The 20520-nt window shown below is 39.2% G+C and overlaps 1 protein-coding gene across 3 annotated transcripts; it reads left to right on the plus strand.

Moving 5' to 3' along the window:
- Nucleotides 1-1373: 1373 nt before the first annotated feature.
- On the plus strand, nt 1374-19113 carry ZSCAN12 (zinc finger and SCAN domain containing 12). 3 transcript variants are annotated; one of them, XM_053601299.1, is made up of 5 exons: nt 1374-1446; nt 2350-2833; nt 7199-7343; nt 10243-11395; nt 18378-19113. In XM_053601299.1, the coding sequence occupies exons 2-5, from the start codon at nt 2417-2419 to the stop codon at nt 18496-18498; spliced, it is 1836 nt and encodes a 611-aa protein (XP_053457274.1). In that variant the 5' UTR covers nt 1374-1446; nt 2350-2416; the 3' UTR covers nt 18499-19113. The 3 variants fall into 3 exon arrangements, with proteins under 3 accessions (XP_053457274.1, XP_053457275.1, XP_053457273.1); XM_053601300.1 differs by having other exon boundaries at nt 18382-19113; XM_053601298.1 differs by having other exon boundaries at nt 10243-11573; nt 18378-18436.
- The last annotated feature ends 1407 nt before the right edge of the window (nt 19114-20520 follow it).

Here is a 20520-nt window from a genome sequence, read left to right on the forward strand (position 1 = left end):
GAAGTTGATATCTTTACAAATGTTTGAGGGCTGCTAGAACTTCTGTCAATTTTTCATCTATTTTGCCCATAATATTTCTTTATTGTATTATTATTCTCTTCCCAACTTTTAGAAGCAATTTATTTGGAATAGTAGCCCTTTTCTAGTATAATTTGTCTTTTGACTTTTCTTTTGGTATTTTTTGAAAAGCAAGACACTTTATTTTTATGTAGTCAGGTTTACCATTTTTATTGCTTTTGTATTTTGAGTCATATGGTTAATGTTTACCCAGTCCCAGGTGTTATTACTCACATAGCCTCCTAATACATGTATAGGTGCATTTTTTACATTTAAATCTCAGGTTCATTTGGAATTTATCTCCTTTGTGATGTGTGATGGGAGATACAAATCCAATTTTACCTTTGACCACATGACTGTCAGTCATTCTAGTACAACTTCTTTGTTAAGACTTTCATTTTTCACTGATACGTAATGCTATCACCATCATTTATTAAATATCTACACATACCTGGGTCTATTTCTAGTCTAGTCTGTCTGTTCACACACCGGTATCATATGTTTTAGTATCTGTTCTTTTTTCAGAGATTTCCTGGCTATTTCTATTTCTCTTTTTGAACATTATAATTAGTTTATCTACCTAAAAAGGATTTGTTGGTATTTAGGGAACATTGACCTCTTTGAGTCTTTCTATACAAGGAAAGGATATTGCTTTCTATTTGTTTAAGTTCACACTGGGGCTTTCAGGAGTGTTTAAAAGTTTTCCCCATACACACTGTGCTCATTTCTTGTTTATTACTAAGTATTTTCTCTTTTTTGTTATTATGAATATGGTTTTCTCTTCCATTATATCTTGTGATTGTCCCTAGTTATTAGTATATATGAATGCTATTTATTTTAGTGTGTTAATTTTATATCCTGCTTATTTCCTAAATTGTCTTTTTTATATAGTTTTTCCATTGAACTCCAGGGGTTTTCATATCATCAACGCATAAAAGAGAACATCAAAAGAATCGTTGACGATGAGAAAGCCCCAGAAACTAGCAGTTTGGCCCTTGAGAAGCCAGCGTAGCAAACCTCCTTTCACGCTATCGTGAAGCGTTGCTGAGTCAGGAAAGACATCTTTTTGAGGAACCCCGAATATCCCTTTGAGGAACCGCTAACCTCAGAGCTACAGATGCCCCAAGTGAGAGCCCCAAGATGGGATTTCCCAATCTTCAGATCAGCTCTACAGGCCTCAACCACCGCCAGGTAAGGAGAAGGAGAAAGACAAAGTCGGTGCACCTGTGGGCAGCCAATCCTAAGCCGCCTCTCTCTTGGGCGTGCTACCGAGTTGAGAGCCCCTTCCGCCCCCTTCCTAGAGCAGCCCCGGAAGTGCGCCCCGCGCAGGCCGGGATTGCGGGGCCTCAGCCCCTCGCGGCCGCTTCCGGCCTTTGTGGGTCGCTCCCGGTGAGTTTCGGCTCCTCAACCTTTCCCCACCGAGGTGGGATCTTCTGCTGGCCTTTAGGAGCCGCGGCTGAGCGAGCTCCGGACGCGGCGGGCGGGCGAGCGGGGCCATTTCTGTGTTCCCGCGGCCGGGGCCCTTTAGGTCCTTTTCTGCCCAGGTGTCTCCGCAGACAGCTTTCCCTCCCTACGGTCCGTGCCCTCCCCCTCGCGGAGTTGGAGCCCTGGGGTGAGGGACCAGCTCCGAGTTTCTGCGGGAGGGTTCGGGCTCTTGGGTTTGTCTTGGGCCTCTGCCGTGTTATGTTTCTCTGGTTCAGCGCCTCCAGATACTTCTGGGTCACAGACGCTGACCTGCGTCCTAGCACCCTTTCCTGGGCCTACCTCGCTTTAGATTTATAATCACAAAACTCGAAGATAAAAGAAAGCCTTAAAGAGTAACCTCTTAAGCCTTTTCACGTTATGAATGAAGAGTGCGGAGCAGAGAGATTAAGTCCCGAAGAAATAAATTAATGTGACTTTGCTGCTTTTATAATTTCACCGGTTCTACCAGATATCCAGGCATTTAAAAGATAAAGAAGGCAACTCTCAAGATGTCTCAACCTTTTATTATTATTCCCTTATTCTACATGTTAGTTTTATTCCATTTACTTGTTCTTTATTTTAGGGTTAATTAGAAATATTTCCTATGCCATCTTACTTTTCCTTCTTAAAGTCCTGAAGCAACTAGGTATCTTTTCTTAGTCTTTCTCTTTAAATTAGTTTATTCTTAAGTCTTATCTCTTAAAGCATTTCTATTAGTATAGTAAGTTAACCTGGAGGCAGACTTTCAAAGATCATACTTAAGTACCTAGAATTTGTCATTTTTATTTATGGTGTAATTTGTCTTGATAATGATGGCTTGTTCATCAGGTACACTCAGGAAGAAACTTATCAGGGGAGATCGTACTTGAAGTACTGCTAAAAATTGTGTGCAGCTATGATGGCATCTGCTTGGGATATACAAGCCTACAAAGACCAGGACGAACTTTTGGAAGTAAAAATAGAGGAGGAGGAAGAGAAGAAGAAGTTTACTGCCAGACAGGATCAGAACCTGCAAAAAAACAACACCCATAGCAGAGAGGTCTTCCGACAGTACTTCAGGCAATTCTGCTACCAGGAGACATCTGGACCCCGTGAGGCTTTAAGCCGACTTCGGGAACTTTGCCATCAGTGGCTGAGGCCAGAGACTCACACCAAAGAACAAATTCTGGAGCTACTGGTGCTGGAGCAGTTCCTGACTATCCTGCCGGAGGAGCTCCAGGCCTGGGTGCAGGATCAGCATCCAGAAAGCGGGGAGGAGGTGGTGACTGTGCTGGAGGATTTAGAGAGAGAGCTGGATGAGACAGGCGATGAGGTGAGAAAGAAAATATGATTACTGTTTGAGAAAAGATAAATTATGGATTTCTAGGAGGCCAGAGTGAAATACAGCATTATTTCATTAAGCATGTTCTTGATACTTTGTTGTGTCAGAAAGGGGTCTGGTTTTATGTAAAATTGATTAATATGGTCCTAACTCTTCTTCAGTGGGATTGTATTTTTCTGTACTAAGCTACAAAATTCTGTTTGAATGACATGCTGCTCGGGTTTGTAGAAACAGAAGACTTCTAGCCAGAGAGAAGGTGTTAGAAACAAAGGTAACAGGGTGGGAAGTAGCCCTTTCAAAGGGGCACCACTTTCTGTTGCACAATACAAATAAGAATTAAGGTTTTGCAGATGTATCCACTTCCCTGGCTCACCATTAAAATATTCAAAGAGGGAGAAATGAAAGTCACCTCAGGGGAATGAGAGGTAGAAAGTAGTGTGGAAAGATGGGGGAGAGACAGAGGAGGATTCCATATTTCTTTGAGAAGTAGAAAGCCTAGTTAGGTTAGAAAGGTGAGTTTTGAGAAGAACAGTTGAGCTAGAGAATCAACTTGACAACCTCCAGAGTTCAGACTTTGTTCTGTAAGACAAAGGCTCCTAACCTTTCCTCCTTGAATCTAAATGAGCTTTACTAATCCTAAAATGTAAAAGAGAACCAAATTATGCAAAACTGTTTTGTTTTGTTTTATATAGTATAGTGGTTCTCAACCAGTGGCAATTTTGTGTCTCAGAGGGCATTTGGCAATGTGTTGAAACATTTTTGTTTGTCATAGGGAGGTGCTATTAGCTGCCAGTGCAGTGTTTTTTTACCCTTTTTTATGAACCTATAGTTAAACTTCAGTGGCACATTCGGGTTATATTAATCAAAAAAAAAAAAAAAAAGCTAAAAATATATACTTACTGTGTTTTGAACTTCTTTTGAAAATAATTTAATTAATGATCTTTCAAAATTTTTGAGGAACACCTAAGATCCTCTCACAGCACTTTGGTTGAAAATCACTGCTCTAGTGTATAAAGAGGGCAAGGAGAAGATGCCTCAGATGACAAAATTATCTGGCCCAACATGTCAATAGAGCCACATCTAGGAAACCTTGGTATAAAGAGTATGAAACCCTATAATCCTAGCACTCTAGGACACCGAGGTGAGAGGATCCCTTGAGGTTAGGGGTTTGAAACCAGCCTGAGCAAAGTGAGAACCTGTCTCTCCTAAAAACAGTAAAATTAGCCTGTGTGCTGTCTGACACCTGTAGTCCCAACTCCTAGGGAGGCAGAGGCAAGAGGATCACTCAAACTCAGGAGTTTGAGGTAGTAGTGAGTTAGGCTGATGTCAGAGTACTCTAGCCTGGGCAACAGGAGACTTTGTCTCCAAAAAGAAGAAAAAGAAGTATGAAATTTAGTGAAATAATAAAATAAGCAGTGTAATCTAACATTGGGATACAAAATTGAGTGAAGAGGGAAGGAGCATGTGGCAAAAAGATCTAAGTTTGAAATAGGGTCATGAAAGTGTAATTGCAAAGGATGGCTCATGTCTTAGGTAAGATTTAATTGTAAATGATGACAGATTAGACCTAGAAATTCTAGAAGGAAGAATCCATAGAGGAGAACTCTACAGACAGTCTGTTCTAGGCTAAGCCCTAGAGATTAGAGCTTGAAGACTAGTGTAATGGAAACACTCTTAACAGTTAGATATCAATAAGCAGATACATGTTAAGTACTGTTTTAGGTACTATGAATGCAACAGTGAACAAACCATAGAAGTTTGCTGCTCTCAAGCAGATTCTAGTCTACTGAGGAGAGACAAGACAATTTTTAAAAATCAGGAAACATAGAAGATGTCAGGTAATGATAAATCCTGTTAAAACAATAGTAACAACGGTAAAAGCAGAGAAAAGGAATATAGTAAAGGAAATGGGGATTATGCTATTTTCAGTAGACTTGTCAGAAAAGTCTTTTCAAGTAGATGCTATTTAGAACAGAAATCTGAATTAAAAGAGCAGGCCATACAGCTATCAAGGATAAGAGCATTCTGGCAGAGAGATTAGTAGTAAATGGATAGGTCTTAAAGGAAGAATGTGCTTATCATGGTAGAGATGTGTTTGTCAAGGAGGAAATAAAATAAAAGTTATGGGTGGTGTGGTGCCTGTGGCTCGGGAAGTAGGGCGCCAGCCCCATATTCCAAGAGTTCAAACCCGGCCCCAGCCAAACAGCAACAATAACAACAAAAAAGTTACAAGGAGATTATATTATGTAGGGACTTGTAAGCCATTATAAAAATTTTGGATTTTGTTCTGAGATGGAAAGTCACAGGAGAGTTTTGAGCAGAAAAGAGGGATAATCTGACTTAAATTTTTAAATAATCACTGTGACTACTGGGTTGAGAAAATTCTTCAATGGGTCTGGTATGAGGGTTGGGGAGACATAAGGGCCAAAGGTTTTAGGAGGACATAGATGTAAGCAGTGATCTGAGCAAGAGATATTGGTGCCCTGGACTAGGATAGTAGCAGTGGAAATGGTAAAATGTGATTGGATTCAGGATATATTTTGAAAGTAGAGCTTGACAGATTTGTTTTTAATGTATGTGGGAATATGAGATGTGAGAGAAAGTAAGTTAAGGACTGTGCCAGAATTTTTATTCTGAACATAAGGTAGAATGGATTTGTCATTCTCAGAGATGGTAAAGACCAGGAAAGTAGTAGGCATAGGGTGGAGAGACAGGAATCAAAAGTTCAATTTTAGACATATTAATTTTTGAGATTCCTATTAGAATAGAAACCAAGAAGAAAACTTGAGTAAGTAACTGGATATAAAGAGTTGGAATTCAGTGGAGAGCATTGGTGCTAGAAATATAAACTTGGTACTTTTCAGAATATGCATGGTATTCCATTATCAAAGATTAGATTATCAAGGGAGTAACCTCAAAGTGGAAACAGGAGGAGTGACCAGGGAGGTAGGAAGAGAACTAGAAAAAAGAATGAGATTTTTAGGCACAGGCAAAAGTAGTTGGGTTTTAAATATGTTGAGTTTGTATTGCCAACAGTTCCATGCTGGGAGCAGCTAGTGGAGCTAACAGCTTGATTTCTGAGACCTAGTTAAAAACCAGGGATAGAAGAGACAGCTCAATGTACCAGCTGTTTGTTTGTTTGTTTTTTTCTTCATTTTTCAAATCTGAAATATCATAATACCTTTTTCTGTACATTTGGTATTCTGTATATTCTGCTGGATTCTGGCTCTTACTCTGGAGACAGGCTACAAAATGAAAACTATATCAGAGAAATCAAAGCAGTGTGTAGTGATTTCTTATTTACAAAATTTAGCCTTTGAAGGGAATAGAGGAGTAATATGAGGGCATGTTGTGTGCATAGGCTCGGTGCTAGGTACTTTATGTATGTGATATGTATAATCTCTTACTAGCTCAAGTTCACAGAGCTACTAAACTAAGAGACAAAATAATTGGTGTGACTCTAAATTCTTGCTTTTAAATGCAAGAGGAAATGGGTCTATAGAGGAATGAGAGCCACAGAAAGGCTGAAATTGCTGAAGGAATTAGTTAATTGAAGAAGCAAGGGTCAGAAGGAAGCAGAAAAGGATGAGATTGAAAGCAAAAGTAGAAATGTGAGTCTTGAAAAGGAGAGGACATCTTTCTCTTAAGATAGAGGAAAGAAGATTATGAGGTTGGAGATAAAGTGAGGGGTGGATGATTTTTGAGATGATTGTGATCTTAGATAAATAGAAAGTAAGATCATCTCCCTAGAGAGAAGTGAAATGGGCACCTCAGAAGGGCAGAGAGTATATTGGAAACAGCTTCTGGAATGAATAGGGAAGAGATTTCTCTCCTTTCCCTTTTTTCCCCCTTTCTTTCTCTTTTTCTCCTTCTCTTTCTTCCTCTTTCTCCTATGTTTCTTTCTGCCTTTCTTTGCTATCATTTCTCTTCATTATTTCCCTTTATCCCCCTTCTTTCTGTTCTTTCTTATGTTTTATTTCCCCCTAAGTTCTATCTTTTTTATTCCTTTCTGCCTCTTTTTACCTTCTTTTTCTTTTCTCTTATGTTTTGTCTTTCTCACTTTGCCTTTTCCACTTCTTGGAGCATAAGAAAAGGTAGTAAAAGTGGCACAACCAACATACTTTAGCTGTTAACAAGAGGGAAAATTACTTATAGCTGGGGAAGGGAACATTGCCCAGAGGAGGTAAAATTTACATGGGCCTTGACCAATGGGTAGGATTATGGCAAATGAATATCTGGGAAGAAAGTTATTTCAAGTTTCAACAAGTTGGGTACAGTATGCTCTTGTTTATGAACAGTATACTCTTGTTTTCTGTTATCAGAGTGAGTCTGTCAGCAATATATCATTTTCCTCAGGTCTCAGTCCACACTGTGGAACAAGAAGTATTCTTGCAGGAGACAGTACCGCTAGGATCAGAACGAAAACCCAATGTGTCTCTCCACTCCATAGAAGCCCAGCTAAGGTGTGAATCTCAGGAACTTCCAGTCCAACAGGAACAAGGTAAAGAAGAAAGTCTCACTTTGGAAGGAAGGGGAAGACAGGGCTAACAAACACAGAACATTGGGGCTCTTTTGTACATAGTGCTATTTTTGATCATAAATGCAGAAAAGACTCTAGGAATCTGATGGCTCATGCATGCACAATCAGACAGCTTGGTTTATCACTTTTAAATTGTTTCTTTTTTTTTTCTTTAATATTATTAATTTACTTTTTCTTGAAACTAATTTCATAATTGAGGCAGAGTCTCACTGTGTTGCCCAGGCTAGAGTGCCATAGCATTAGCCTAGCTCAGACCAACCTCAAAGTCCTCATGCCTTAGCCTCCCAAGTATCTGGGACTGCAGGCACCTGCCACCACTCTTGGCTAATTTTACTATTTTTAGGACAGATGGAGTCTCGCTTTTGCTTAGACTGGTCTCAAACTCCTGAACTCAAGTAATCCTCCCTCCTCAGCCTCCCAGAGTATTGGGATTACAGGTATGAGCCACCTTACCTGGCTGTCCTTTTTTTAAACATCATATTTTTCTAAACTCTGGTTATATTTTCTTTTAGATCACTTAATTTAGTCCTTTTGTTTTTGAGGCATAGTGTCACTCTGTCACCCCAGCTAGAGTGCAATAATGTCATCATAGCACATGACAACCTCAGACTCCTGGGTTCAAGGGACCCTCCTGCCTCAGCCTCCCGAGTACTTGGTACTGCAGGCGCCCCCCCCCCCCCCACATCTAGCTAATTTTTCTATTTTTAGTAAAGATGGGATCTTGCTCTTGCTCAGGCTGATCTTAAACACCTGAGCTCAAGCAGACCTCTTGCTTCAGCTTCCAAGAGTAGTAGGATTACAGGCATGAGCCACTGCACCTGGCCAGTTGTCTTCCTTTATAGTAACCTCTGTGTTGTTTCTACTGTCCTACTAGACAATACCTGGTAGTGTCCTACCACTATCTTCCACTTGGACTATATCTTTTCTCCTTCAGTAAATAAGCCTTTACCCTGTAATGTCTGCAGTTAACTCTCAGATGGTTCAAGAAGGGGGGAAAAAAAGTGTACATTCATAAAGAAGAAGATGAATGCAAATGTGACAAAATGATAAAAGTTGGTGAATGTGAATGGTGAAAGACTTTCTTATTTCTACTTTCTCTCTATATTTTTTCTGTTTCACTTAATTTTTTTAAATAGGTAAAAATTAGCAAGGTTCAAACCCCCAAATTTTTTAAGTTATTCAATGAAAAGTTTCCATTCTACTCAGTTCCTCCAGTGATCTAATCTTCTCTTCCTACTCTGAAATAAGTTGCCGCTGTTATTAATTTCCTGTGTGTCCTTCCAGAGATTGTTTTATGCATAGACATTTTTCATATTGAAATTGAAACAAATATATTTTTCTCCCCTTATCACTAAGATGGTAGAATTTTCCTTTCTTTTTTTTTGAGACAGAGTCTCAAGCTGTTGCCTTGGGTAGGGTGCTGTGGCCTTACAGCTCATAGCAACCTCCAACTCTTGGACTTAAGTGATTCTCTTGCCTCAGCCTCCCAAGTACCTGGGACTACAGGCACTGGCCACAACACCTGGCTATTTTTTTGTTGCAGTTGTCGTTGTTTTAGCCAGCCCAGGCCAGGTTTGAGCCTGCCAGCCTCTGTGTATGTGCTGGCACCCTACCCACTGAGCTATGAGGCGCTGCTTTTTTTTTTTTTTTTTTTTTTTTTGAGATAGAGTCTCACTATGTCTCCCTCAGTAGAGTGCCATGGTGTCTCAGCTCACAGCAACCTCAGACTCTTGGACTTAAGTGATTCTCTTGCCTCAGCCTCCCAAGTAGCTGGGACTACAGGCGCCCACCATAACGCCTGGCTATTTTTCTGTTGTACCTGTCATTGTTGTTTAGCAGACTTGGGCTGGGTTCAAACCTGCCAGCCCTGGTGTTTGTGGCTGCACTAAGCTATAGGCACTGAACCAAATTTTGCATTTTTTTTTTTAACAGCTGCTTAATATTAAAATGGGATTCCCATTTTAATATTAGCCCATTTTAATATTAGCTTAGTTTCCTGCTGATGATACTTGTCTTCAATATTTTACTGTAACAAATGTGGCAACAAATAAATAGCATGTGTGAGTATGTCTGTAGCTTATATGGAACGACTAGGTCAAAGGTTTGATAGATATTGTGAAATTGCCTTCTACACAGGCTTGGATTAATTCACACTCCACCAGAAATGTGTGATACTCATTTCGTGAACATAGTGTTATATCAAACTGATGAGGCAATCTGATAGGTAAAAAGTTATATCTCAATATTGTTTAAATTTGCTTTTCCTCGCTCGGCACCTGTAGTTCAGTGGTTAGGGTGCCAGCCACATGCACTGGGGCTGGTGTGTTCGAACCCAACCTGGGCCTGCTAAACAACAATGACAACAACAATAACAACAATAAAAAAAAAAATAGCGGGGCATTGTGGCAGGCTCCTGTAGTTCCAGCTAACTGGGAGACTGAGGCAGAAGAATAGCTTAAGCCAAAGAATTTGAGGTTTCTGTGAGCTGTGATGCCACAGTACTCTATTGAGGGCGACATAATAAGACTCTGTCTCAAAAAATAAAAAATAAATAAATTTGCTTTTCCCTAATTGTGAGGTGGAGCATTCTTTCTTATACTTAAGAGCATTTTCTTTCCTGAAAAACCATCAGTTTTCCTTTGCCCAGTTTTATGTTGAGTTACTGATCTTTTCCTTAACAATTTTTTAAGTACTTGATATCTTAGGTCCATCTTATACTCTAATGCCATCTTATAGTTATGAGGAGACTCTTAAGTTATTATGTTTGTTTCATTTAAATACTTTTAGATTGCTTAATTGCTTAATGAAGTTACTGTTTGCAAACATTAGAAACTAGTTGACATTTGTAATCCCTTTGTAGTTTCAGATGTTGAGCCTGGAAATGAGTACAGAAATTTAAATGTAAAGCAGGAAGTTTCTGAAGAATTGGAACCATATGGAAATACATCTAACAGATGTGAAAATGACATACCCCAGTCTGCTAGGTGTAGAGAAACTCACGAACCTGAGAAAAGAGTAGAAGAGTCTTCTGGATACTCCAGGGAAGATAAACCACCTACATGTGCTGAAAATGGAGCAAGTCTGACCGATAACACAGACCATGCTGAACACCAGAGAATCTGTCCAGGAGAAAAATCTTATGAATGTGATGACTGTGGCAAAGTGTTTAGTCAACACTCACGCCTCCTAGAACATCAGAGGATCCATACTGGAGACAGGCCTTACAAATGTGAAGATTGTGGAAAAGCTTTCCGTGGAAGAACTGTGCTTATTCGACACAAAATAATACACACTGGGGAGAAACCATATAAATGTAATGAGTGTGGCAAAGCTTTTGGCCGCTGGTCAGCTCTTAATCAACATCAGAGACTTCATACCGGAGAAAAACACTACCACTGTAATGAATGTGGCAAAGCCTTTAGTCAGAAAGCAGGCCTCTTTCACCATCTCAAGATCCACACGAGAGACAAACCTTATCAGTGTACACAGTGTAATAAAAGTTTTAGTCGGCGTTCTATACTTACTCAACATCAAGGAGTTCATACTGGTGCCAAGCCCTATGAGTGCAGTGATTGTGGAAAAGCCTTTGTTTATAACTCATCCCTTGTTTCCCATCAGGAAATCCACCACAAAGAAAAGTGCTATCAGTGTAAGGAATGTGGAAAATCCTTCAGTCAAAGTGGCCTTATTCAGCATCAGAGAATTCATACTGGAGAAAAACCCTACAAATGTGATGTGTGTGAAAAAGCCTTTATTCAAAGGACAAGTCTTACAGAACATCAGCGAATTCACACTGGAGAGAGGCCCTATAAATGTGATAAGTGTGGGAAGGCTTTTACTCAAAGATCAGTTCTCACAGAACATCAGAGAATCCACACTGGAGAGAGGCCCTACAAGTGTGATGAGTGTGGAAATGCTTTCCGAGGAATCACCAGCCTCATTCAGCATCAAAGAATCCACACTGGGGAGAAACCTTACCAATGTGATGAGTGTGGAAAAGCCTTCAGACAGAGGTCAGATCTTAGTAAACACCAGAGAATCCATAATAGAAGTGGTCCCTATATATGTAAAGAATGTGGGGAATCGTTCAGGCAGAATTCAGCTCTTATTCAACATCAGTTTATCCACAAAGGAGAAAAATCAGTTTCTGTGTGATGACCACAGGGAAGCTATATCACAGACTGCAGGCTGGTGAGAATTATTAGCTTTATAGTGATTTGGGGCAAAACTTCCGTCACTATTGCTGTAAGGAAACCTCACATAGTTAGTAAGAACCCATTGTGTGCTGCCCATTGTATTAGGTGTTGTAGATAACACCAGCTTTTTGTCTTAAATAAGTTTACGGCCTAATTTGGGATATGTAAGATCCTCATATTAAGTAACAGTACATGAGAGTAGGATTGATTAGCAACATGATACAGAATTAAAATGGCTCTTGGTAGAAAATAAGGCTATCAATTCTAAAAACAGCTTGCTTTTGTCTAGTCTGGACAAGAAACACTTTATTGAAAAGTGAGCAGATTTGAAAGGCAAAAGGGAGAAAACATGCAGGTAAAGCAAATGTAAGCAGAGGTAAGAGTGCCTGTGGCTTGGAAGCATCAGTGACAATACCTAAAGTAAAGGGTTTATTCATATTGGGTAATCAATGGCATTAAGTTGGAAGCAGCTTAGGGATAGACTGGGAGGACTAGAATGTCAATAATTTCATCTAATAATTTATAGCATTTTGACACTTACCAAGCACTTTTTCTAGAATACCACTATAAATCAAAATTATCCTCCATTTTAAAAATGAGGATACTCTTGCTTATGGAGTTGGTGATAGATCTGTAATACCACACAAAAGAAAAGACCAGCAACTTAAGTGCTAGGTCTCTTAAGTTTCTAGTCCTCTCCAACCTCATTGTATTAGTGATTCCCCAACTTTTATGAATATCAAAATCACCTTTAACATGCCTGAGTCCCACTCACAGACATTCTGCTTCATTAGGCCGAGGATGGGAGGTGAGAATCTTCAGTATTACAGCACCACAGTCGCCTGGTTTACTCTAGTATTTGAGAAACACTGAGTTGCATCATAGCTAACTTCCTGGTTACCTATGAAGTGGAGAAGCCTGAACACTGTCCTGTAAACAAAGGGCCACTGCAGATTTTTAGCACAAAGAAATCCCTAGAGGGGACATCTGCTACCAGATCTTCAGGGTAAATAAGGAATTGAACCACAATCATTCCTAAAATGTAGAGTTTTAAGGGGGCCTTTCTATCCCTTCAAATTTTCAAAAAAAAAACAAACAAAAAAGTACATTCTAAGGCAGTGGTTCCCAACCTTTCTAATGCCTCCTAATGGTGCGACCCTTTAATACAGTTTCTCATGTTGTGGTGACCCCCAACCATTAAATTATTTTCGTTGCTACTTCATAACTGTAATTTTGCTACTGTTATGAATTGTAATGTAAATATCTGATATGCAGGATGTATTTTCATTGTTACAAAGGGGTCACAACCCACAGGTTGAGAACCGAGAACCTCTATTCTCAGGCTTCTCAGTGTCTTCTGAGTGCAAGGCCTTGTGTGTTTGTTTATTTAGGTGCTCATCTCTGTTTTAACTTCCCTTTGTCTCCCTGTTCCTATTATGATTGTATTCTAAATTTTCTAATAATTGCTCTTGAGAACAGATATACAGTTGTTTTTAATTTAAGTACTTCTTAGGTACGTTAAAAGTCCAAAGATTACAGATTCTATCCCTTGGGCTTCTAAAAAAAAAATAAATCAACCGGGCGGCGCCTGTGGCTTAGTCTGTAAGGCGCCGGCCCCATATACCGAGGGTGGCAGGTTCAAGCCCGGCCCCGGCTGAACTGCAACCAAAAAATAGCTGGGTGTTGTGGCGGGCGCCTGTAGTCCCAGCTACTCGGGAGGCTGAGGCAAGAGAATCGCGTAAGCCCAGGAGTTGGAGGTTGCTGTGAGCTATGATGCCACTGCACTCTACCGAGGGCCATAAAGTGAGACTCTGTCTCTACAAAAATAAAATAAAATAAAAAAATAAATCAACCAACAACTGGTTGACTTGTATTGCTGAGTTAAAAATTCTACTTTAAATGAGAGCTTATGATAATTATTTTAGTGGACAATACACAAGCCACATAGAAGTACATATAGCTCCTGATGTGTTTGTCTTTTTATACAGGAATCAATCTCTACTAAGATGTCCTATTACTTGTTTCCTTTTTTACCTTGCCACAACAAACTCCACACCACAATTTCTGGGACTGTCTTCTCATTCCACCCCAGCACAACTCCAGTCCCTCTTGTTCCCTCTCTTCAAGCAGTCAGTGAGTTTTGAAGTGGTGAGACAGTGACGAAAGAGCAAGAGGAGAAAGAAAAGAAAGATTATCTCCATTCTTTAGAAATGTAATTAGGAGTATGACCCAGCTCTGTGTCTTTGTCCCATCTTCTTCTCCCTCCTATAATATATTCTCCCCCTAATTTTCCTGATAATTTCCTGTCCCTATTGCTTGCCCCTGTATTCATAACTTCTATTCTCTATACAGAATATTACACAGAGTTGAAACTGGGAGAGTCTTTAGTGCTATAGAAATACATGTATTTCTCACTTTCTAAGTTGTAAATGTGAACACATTTTCCCACAGAAATGAAAATGATAAAGTACTGTAATTTAGGCATATTATATTTCAGCTGGTCTTTTGGGATTGTAACTTACATGACTTTCTAAATGGAAAAACATTCTCAAGTTTACAACAGAGAAAAGCAAGTGAACAGCTGAAAAACTACTCATTTGTAAATTTAAGGCTTTTTCATAACAGCAACATTGTAGTTGCACAAATAAGGCACTGGGGCTACTGGGATTAGAAATCTGGTTTTTTTACCTTCAAGAAACAACAGGGATCCCAAATCTATACCAGAGAGCTCTGCAGCTTTAAGAGGTCTATTACCTAGCTAACCTTATTTGCTTCCCATTTCTCATTCTTGTGCAAACTTTTGTTGTTGAAGGAGACTTTACTTAATAATGAGAACCTTTATGGGAATACCCTCCTTACCAGACCAGTAGTCAGTTATTCCTTATCTAGTCTGATTTTATAGATTTGTTATCCAAATTGTTATTCAGACTTGTTATCTGAAATTGCAAAGTAATTTCAGAGCTTCTGTCTTTAATCTGACTGCTTGCTGAAATGCAATCTGTTTTTTAAAACTTGCTTTCTACTCCTTGATGCCTTTACTTGGGGTCTTCCTAGTTTATTTTCTGCTTAACATGTTCTTTCATTGCACGTGTTCCTCAATTTGCCTTTCTGCACATTAACTCTCATGTAACAAATCGTACAAAGGGACCGTGAACAAAGACCAAGAACCATGGAATATGCCTAGTACATAAAAGGACACAGCTCATACTTGTTTAAAAATAAATGTGGGTGTTTTATTCTTGTTGTTTCTTGTGCTTAAATACAGTTGTAATACCAAAAAAAGGTGAAGTGGCATGGAATCTCCAGGTACACATCAGAGGGAATCAAACTAGTTATCTAGAATAAAGAGAAAGTATAGTAGACTAAGGTTACTAGTTGGAGACAAATTGGCAATGCAGATAAATCAAGGCTTTGAAGGGCAAATAGAGGACATGAGAGATGTTAGGTATGGAATAGGAGTGCTACATTGAGGAGTGCAGTGAGCAGAGAATGCTTTGTGATGGGGTCAAGAGCACATGTTTACAGGTAAAATATGTGTAACAGCTAGGAAATCAGGAATCTTTGAAGCATCTTATCTATGTGGATTTTTAAATAATTAACAATAACAGGAGGCAAAATGGAAAGGATAATTGTGAAAGTGAAGCAGGTCCAAGGTAAAAGTAATGATAATCAATAGCAGCAAAACAACAGCCAAGTAGAAGTACCTGGGATAAATTCAAATGAATTAGTCATAAAACAACAGCTTACAAATTAAGCATAAGAGTAAGATTGCTGGCTTCTCTTTTCTAATTGATTCAAAGTAAACAAAACACTGAGTGTTTAAGGCAAAAAGCACAGAGGTTGGGGGATGGCCAAGTTTCTAAAGCAATGAAAAGTGAAGTGAGCTGTAGATGAAAAAGCAACCCGACAAATGGATTCTAGAGGGTACAGTGGGAAGGGACTGCAAAGGGAAGAGAGATGGATCTCTTCCCCCAAAAGTAAATTGTATGAAGAGATTGGGGAATTTAAGGTCTGAGATAAAGCTCATGAGGAAGGAGAATGGGATTGAGCAGAGCTTTTAATTGAGAAATTTCAACTGGAAGAGTTTGGCGGTGGAGAGCACTAAGATACAAGAACTTAAGCTCTGCACTCCTGTACGCAATACAGTAGCAGCCTTTTTTCTTTATATACTAAATATACAAAAAGTAGATTATAAAGCTGTTAGAGTCAAACCCATTACTGTTATGGGCTATCTTTCAGAATTGAGAAAAGTATTTATTAATAATAATATTGGACATTTATTAATTTCTTACTAAGGGCCAGGCATTACTAAATGTTTTACTTATATCGTTTCATTTTCAACTGGGGAAACTACTACTGAAATTAATGAATTAAAGCTATTCAAGATCCCAAGTATAGGATATGATGGAGCCAGGATTTAAACCCAAGCAGCCCAATTCCAGAGCTCATGCTTTTAACTTCTGTGATACACTTCCTCCATTTAGTGTCATGAATGATTATCTGTAGAAGTTTTTCAATTCCTGTCACTATTCTGGAAAATACTTTAGAAACCTCAGAGTCCTGGGGTCCAGACACCTCGTAATAACATTACCACTCTTTCTGCATGCTAAATCTTGGATGAGGTTTGACCACCATAAACATAGCCCTGATTTTTGTTGCCTGCACAGTGAGGGTGTCACAGGAGACATTCCATTTTAAAAATGGGTTCTTTATATGAAAGGATCACCCTCCTCGCTTGAAACGCAAAGTGACCAATTTAGTCACTTTGCATTTTTCTCATAAGAGATATTTAACTATCTTTAAGGTACATCATAAAGATTTAAAGAGATGTCTTCACTATCTTTGATGAGAGAGATTTTATATTTGGAGCAAGTACTACTTGAATTAAAAAAACATAACTATATATTAATGTAAAATACTTTATGGTTCTCAGTTGATTAGCTCCTTAGGTCTTTATTGTAAGGCTGTCATTGAGAACCAGCAGTTTTTCCCTTGATTTTGTGGAAGCAGTTTATTCTCACACACATTAAAAAAAAATCACATTTCAGCATCTGAAACCCATCAAAAAAAACTCCTAACTGGAGGCCATTGTAACCTCTGATTTATGGTTAGATCTTCATTATTCCTGTTCAAGCATGATCTATGTATTTTACTTTTTAAATCTAATGCCTTAGTTCTGCCTTCTTCAATGAGGAATTTGGGAGTAGGTATCTTTCCCTTTCATCCCTGGTAAAGAATGAGGCAGTTTAGAGATTACAGCTTTCTGTAGCCAAATTCTCTACTTATTCCTGAAGCAAAGTGTAGGAACATGGCTTTGAGAGACAGATTGCCAAGGTTCAAATTTCAGCTTACTAGCTGAGTGACTTTCGGCAAATGATTTAACCTCTCTGTGATTCAATTTCTCATATGTAAAATGGTGATAATAGTATCAATTTAATTGGGCAACTGTGTGGATTAACTGAGTTATATACATATAAAATGCTTAGAATAGTGCTTGGAAGGTGTTGAGTGCTTTAGAACTGTTTACTATTATTTCGATCGTTATTCTCAAATGCCTTGGTTCTGCGTAACCCTAGCCCAGGTCCTTTAACTCATTCTGCAAGATTCCTAGGATTACTGCACAGTCTTCCTAGCTCTGAGTAAAAACTCTCACCAAGGTCTGCTGTTACTTCTTGTCTCAGGAACAATGGCCAGTAGGGAACACACATTGCCCAAGCTGGAAAGGGAAGACTTCCCTGTGTTCTATCTCTGCCCCTGTTGGTTGTCCAAGATAACTAGCAGCCCACAGTTTCTGATGTTTGTCTTGGGAGCTGCCCTTCTGAAGGTGCATGGGCCAGGGGGTTACCTGACTACACTGCTCAGCCTGGGCTGTGTACCACCAGGCAACTACAGAAGGAGAAATCCTCCATAATCCTAGAGAAGCTGAATGTGGAGGCGAGCTCACCCCGAGACCAGAGCTGTGAGCTTTTCCAGCCTCTGTGCAACATGACCGTGGCTGCAGTGATGGTCTCGGGGCTGTCGGCTCCCGGTTCAAAATTCTGTGTCCCATTCGACGGTGACTCTGATGAGGTTGGGCTTAGTAGTAGAAATCTACTGGGGAAAGTTTAAGGTGGCTTCTAAGTTTTTGAGGTATCAGGATAACTGGGGCTGTTATCTTTCTCTTTCTGAGAAGAAAAGAGAAAAGTCTTGTGTTCCTGGTTTGATCAAAGGGAAAGTCAAGTTTGTTGGGGAAAATCATGTGATTTGTGACTCTCCCAAAAGTAAATAGGTTAATGCTTGAGTACAAGGAAAAAGAAAACCACTTACTGGTTGTGTGGCTTTGAGCAAATTACTTAATCTCTTTGTGCCTCAGTGTCATTCAGCTGTCAGTAGAAATAATATCTACTTAAGTTACTACATTTTAAATAAATATTGGCTGTTATTTCTGAAGCTCTTTTCCCTCCCATTTGTATGAAATGCACTGAAGGGGGGAGAACATTCTCTCAAGCTTTATTAATATAAACATTTAGAAGTAAAAAAACTAGTAGACCGGGCGGCGTGTATGGCTTAACGGGGTAGGGCGCTGGCCCCATATGCTGGAGGTGGTGGGTTCAAACCCAGCCCCAGCCAAAAAAAAAAAAAACCTAGTAGATGGGGTTGGCTAATAATTTGGAGAGTTTAACTCCTACTTTCCTGATTTATGTAGCTTCCTGATACAGAGTTCCATTGTCTTTCAGTTCATTGTCCATGTAAGTGAGTTCTTGGGTTAAAGAGCTAAACAAAATTTAGTTTCTGTTGACGTTGTTATTTTATGCCTCAGGAAGAAGACTAGCTACAAGGAAATTCTTCTGAAAAATCAGTGTGAACCCCAAGCTGGAGTGAATCTTCTCCTGAGCTCTCTCATTCCAGAATGGCAGTCTTGTTGCAGGAAAGATCTCTAATACAGACTGATGGCGAAAGAAGAGGCCTGTGCCTGGGACCAAGAATCAAGCAGGCAAAGAAATCACAGATCTTTCCTCAAACTTTAAATTGTTACTACCAAGAGATAGATACCTGGACCTCACGGGGCTGTCAGGAGACTCAGGGAGCTCTGTCCACAGTTCCTGAGACCCGAAATACATACTAAGGAGCAGATGGTGAAACAGGTCCTGACCCCTGCTTAAGGGTAGGATATAATATCCAGAATGTGGAGAGGAGGCATGGATTATGCTGCAAATGTTGAAGAGACAGCATGAATCAAAGATAAGCCAGAGGTGGGAAGGGTTGGGAGAATCAGTTATAGCTTGACTAGTAAAAAGCTTTTGGGAATAGCACAGAAAGCAACAAAACTGAACTTCAGGATCCCCCAGATGTTTCTGGAGCCATAACCCAGCATTTTCCTTTTTGACTTTAATTCTCCTTGCTATTTAGGTGCATCTCTGGAATCTTCTATGTCTATATTGGGGAGCTTTTTTGTTTGTTTAGGCATTTTTGCTGAGAGTTGAGCTTGAAATTCAATTTTACAAAACCAACTTCATCCTGTTGCTCTTTATGCCTCAGGCTAAAGGATAGAACCAGATAGGCTTATGGCAAAGATAGTACGTTGGAATCAAAGCTTTCAGATCCAACCTAATACCCACTCTTAGTTTAATTCTCACCAGTACTGCCTTCTGATAGGGAAAGCTGATGAGAAAGGATCCCTGGAAAGAAAGAGGAGGAGAGAGCCTTGCAGGGGAAGCTCTTTAGAATTTTTAGGAGTATCCTTCCCCTTGAAACCTTGCATAAACATTAGATGACATCTCCTTGTCATCTACCTGATTAATTAGAAACTCTCAACCATATTTGTGGGGCTTTGGGTTTTTTTGACCTATTTAACTCATTTGGCTTCAAAGATCTGAATATTGCTTGAAAAAATTATTTCTCCACTGTAAATTTTCCATTTTACTGATTTTCCCCTGTCAAATTAGTATGGCATATTTTGAAACTGGTTTATTGTTTCAAGTTAATTTTTATCATATCCCATTGTTTATTGATCCATTCACAGATATTTATTGAGCATTTCATAGGTCTGTAGTAGTGGCTTAGGTATATATCAGTCAGTGGAAATAGTCCCTTTAAGTATCCTTAGCAAATTAAATTTTCTCTTAGTTTCAGGATATTCTTTCTTAGCTCTGGATTTAAAGTGATCTCAACTTTTTTCATTATACTTTGCTGATTCTTTAATTATGTTTGGTGAAAACATCTTCCATGCTCTTCCGGTCTCTTTTGGCCTAGGTGAATCTTCTCAAGATTCACCCCATGTGCCTTCTTGGGCACTTCACAAAATTGAGATGCCAGTTTAGAGATTTAGAAAAGGCATGAACTTCAGGTAAAACTGGATTTTACTTTTATCACTGTCCCTTATCATAAATCTCAGAAGAGACAACTGACATTTGAACTATCTGTGTATTTTTTTTAGATGGTGTTACTGAGAATGAAAATAAGAATTTGGCTCCAAAACAAAAAAACAAAATCTGGAGATGCTGAATTATGTGGGGGGAATCTCTGTAGAGGTGCAACATCAATGTAGTAAGTGTAGTAAAAGCTTTAGTTATTGGTGAGTTATTACTCAGAATCAAGGAATCTGTGCTGAAGAGAACCTCTTTGCAATCAAGTTTTGAGAGTCTTTTGGTTTATACTGAATCCCTCCCTTTCCACCAGGAGATCCAACACAAGGAAAAATGCTATAAGGAATGTGGGAAAACCTTCAGCCATAGTAGCATTATTTTACATTAATCCACATAAGAGAGAACATAAATGTGATGACTATGAAAAGGCTTTTATTCAGCAAGAAAACTTTATAGAACCTGTGTAAAGAATATAAAAAGGAAGTCCTCTACCCAGAAGTCAGGACTGACTTGGGCACCAGAGAATCTACACAAGAGAAAGATCTTAAAAACATGATGAATGTGGAAATATTTTCCATGGAATCATCAGCTTTCTTC

The sequence above is a fragment of the Nycticebus coucang genome, chromosome 9 (genome assembly GCF_027406575.1).
Source record: "Nycticebus coucang isolate mNycCou1 chromosome 9, mNycCou1.pri, whole genome shotgun sequence".
Classification (NCBI taxonomy): domain Eukaryota; kingdom Metazoa; phylum Chordata; class Mammalia; order Primates; family Lorisidae; genus Nycticebus; species Nycticebus coucang.

Excerpts from the sequence above, each read along its gene's own strand:
- ZSCAN12 (XM_053601298.1), top strand. The coding sequence starts at position 2,417 with ATGATGGCATCTGCTTGGGATATACAAGCCTACAAAGACCAGGACGAA. Across the intron at positions 2,834-7,198 it reads TGGATGAGACAGGCGATGAG|GTCTCAGTCCACACTGTGGA; the intron begins GTGAGAAAGAAA and ends CATTTTCCTCAG. Across the intron at positions 7,344-10,242 it reads TCCAGTCCAACAGGAACAAG|TTTCAGATGTTGAGCCTGGA; the intron begins GTAAAGAAGAAA and ends ATCCCTTTGTAG.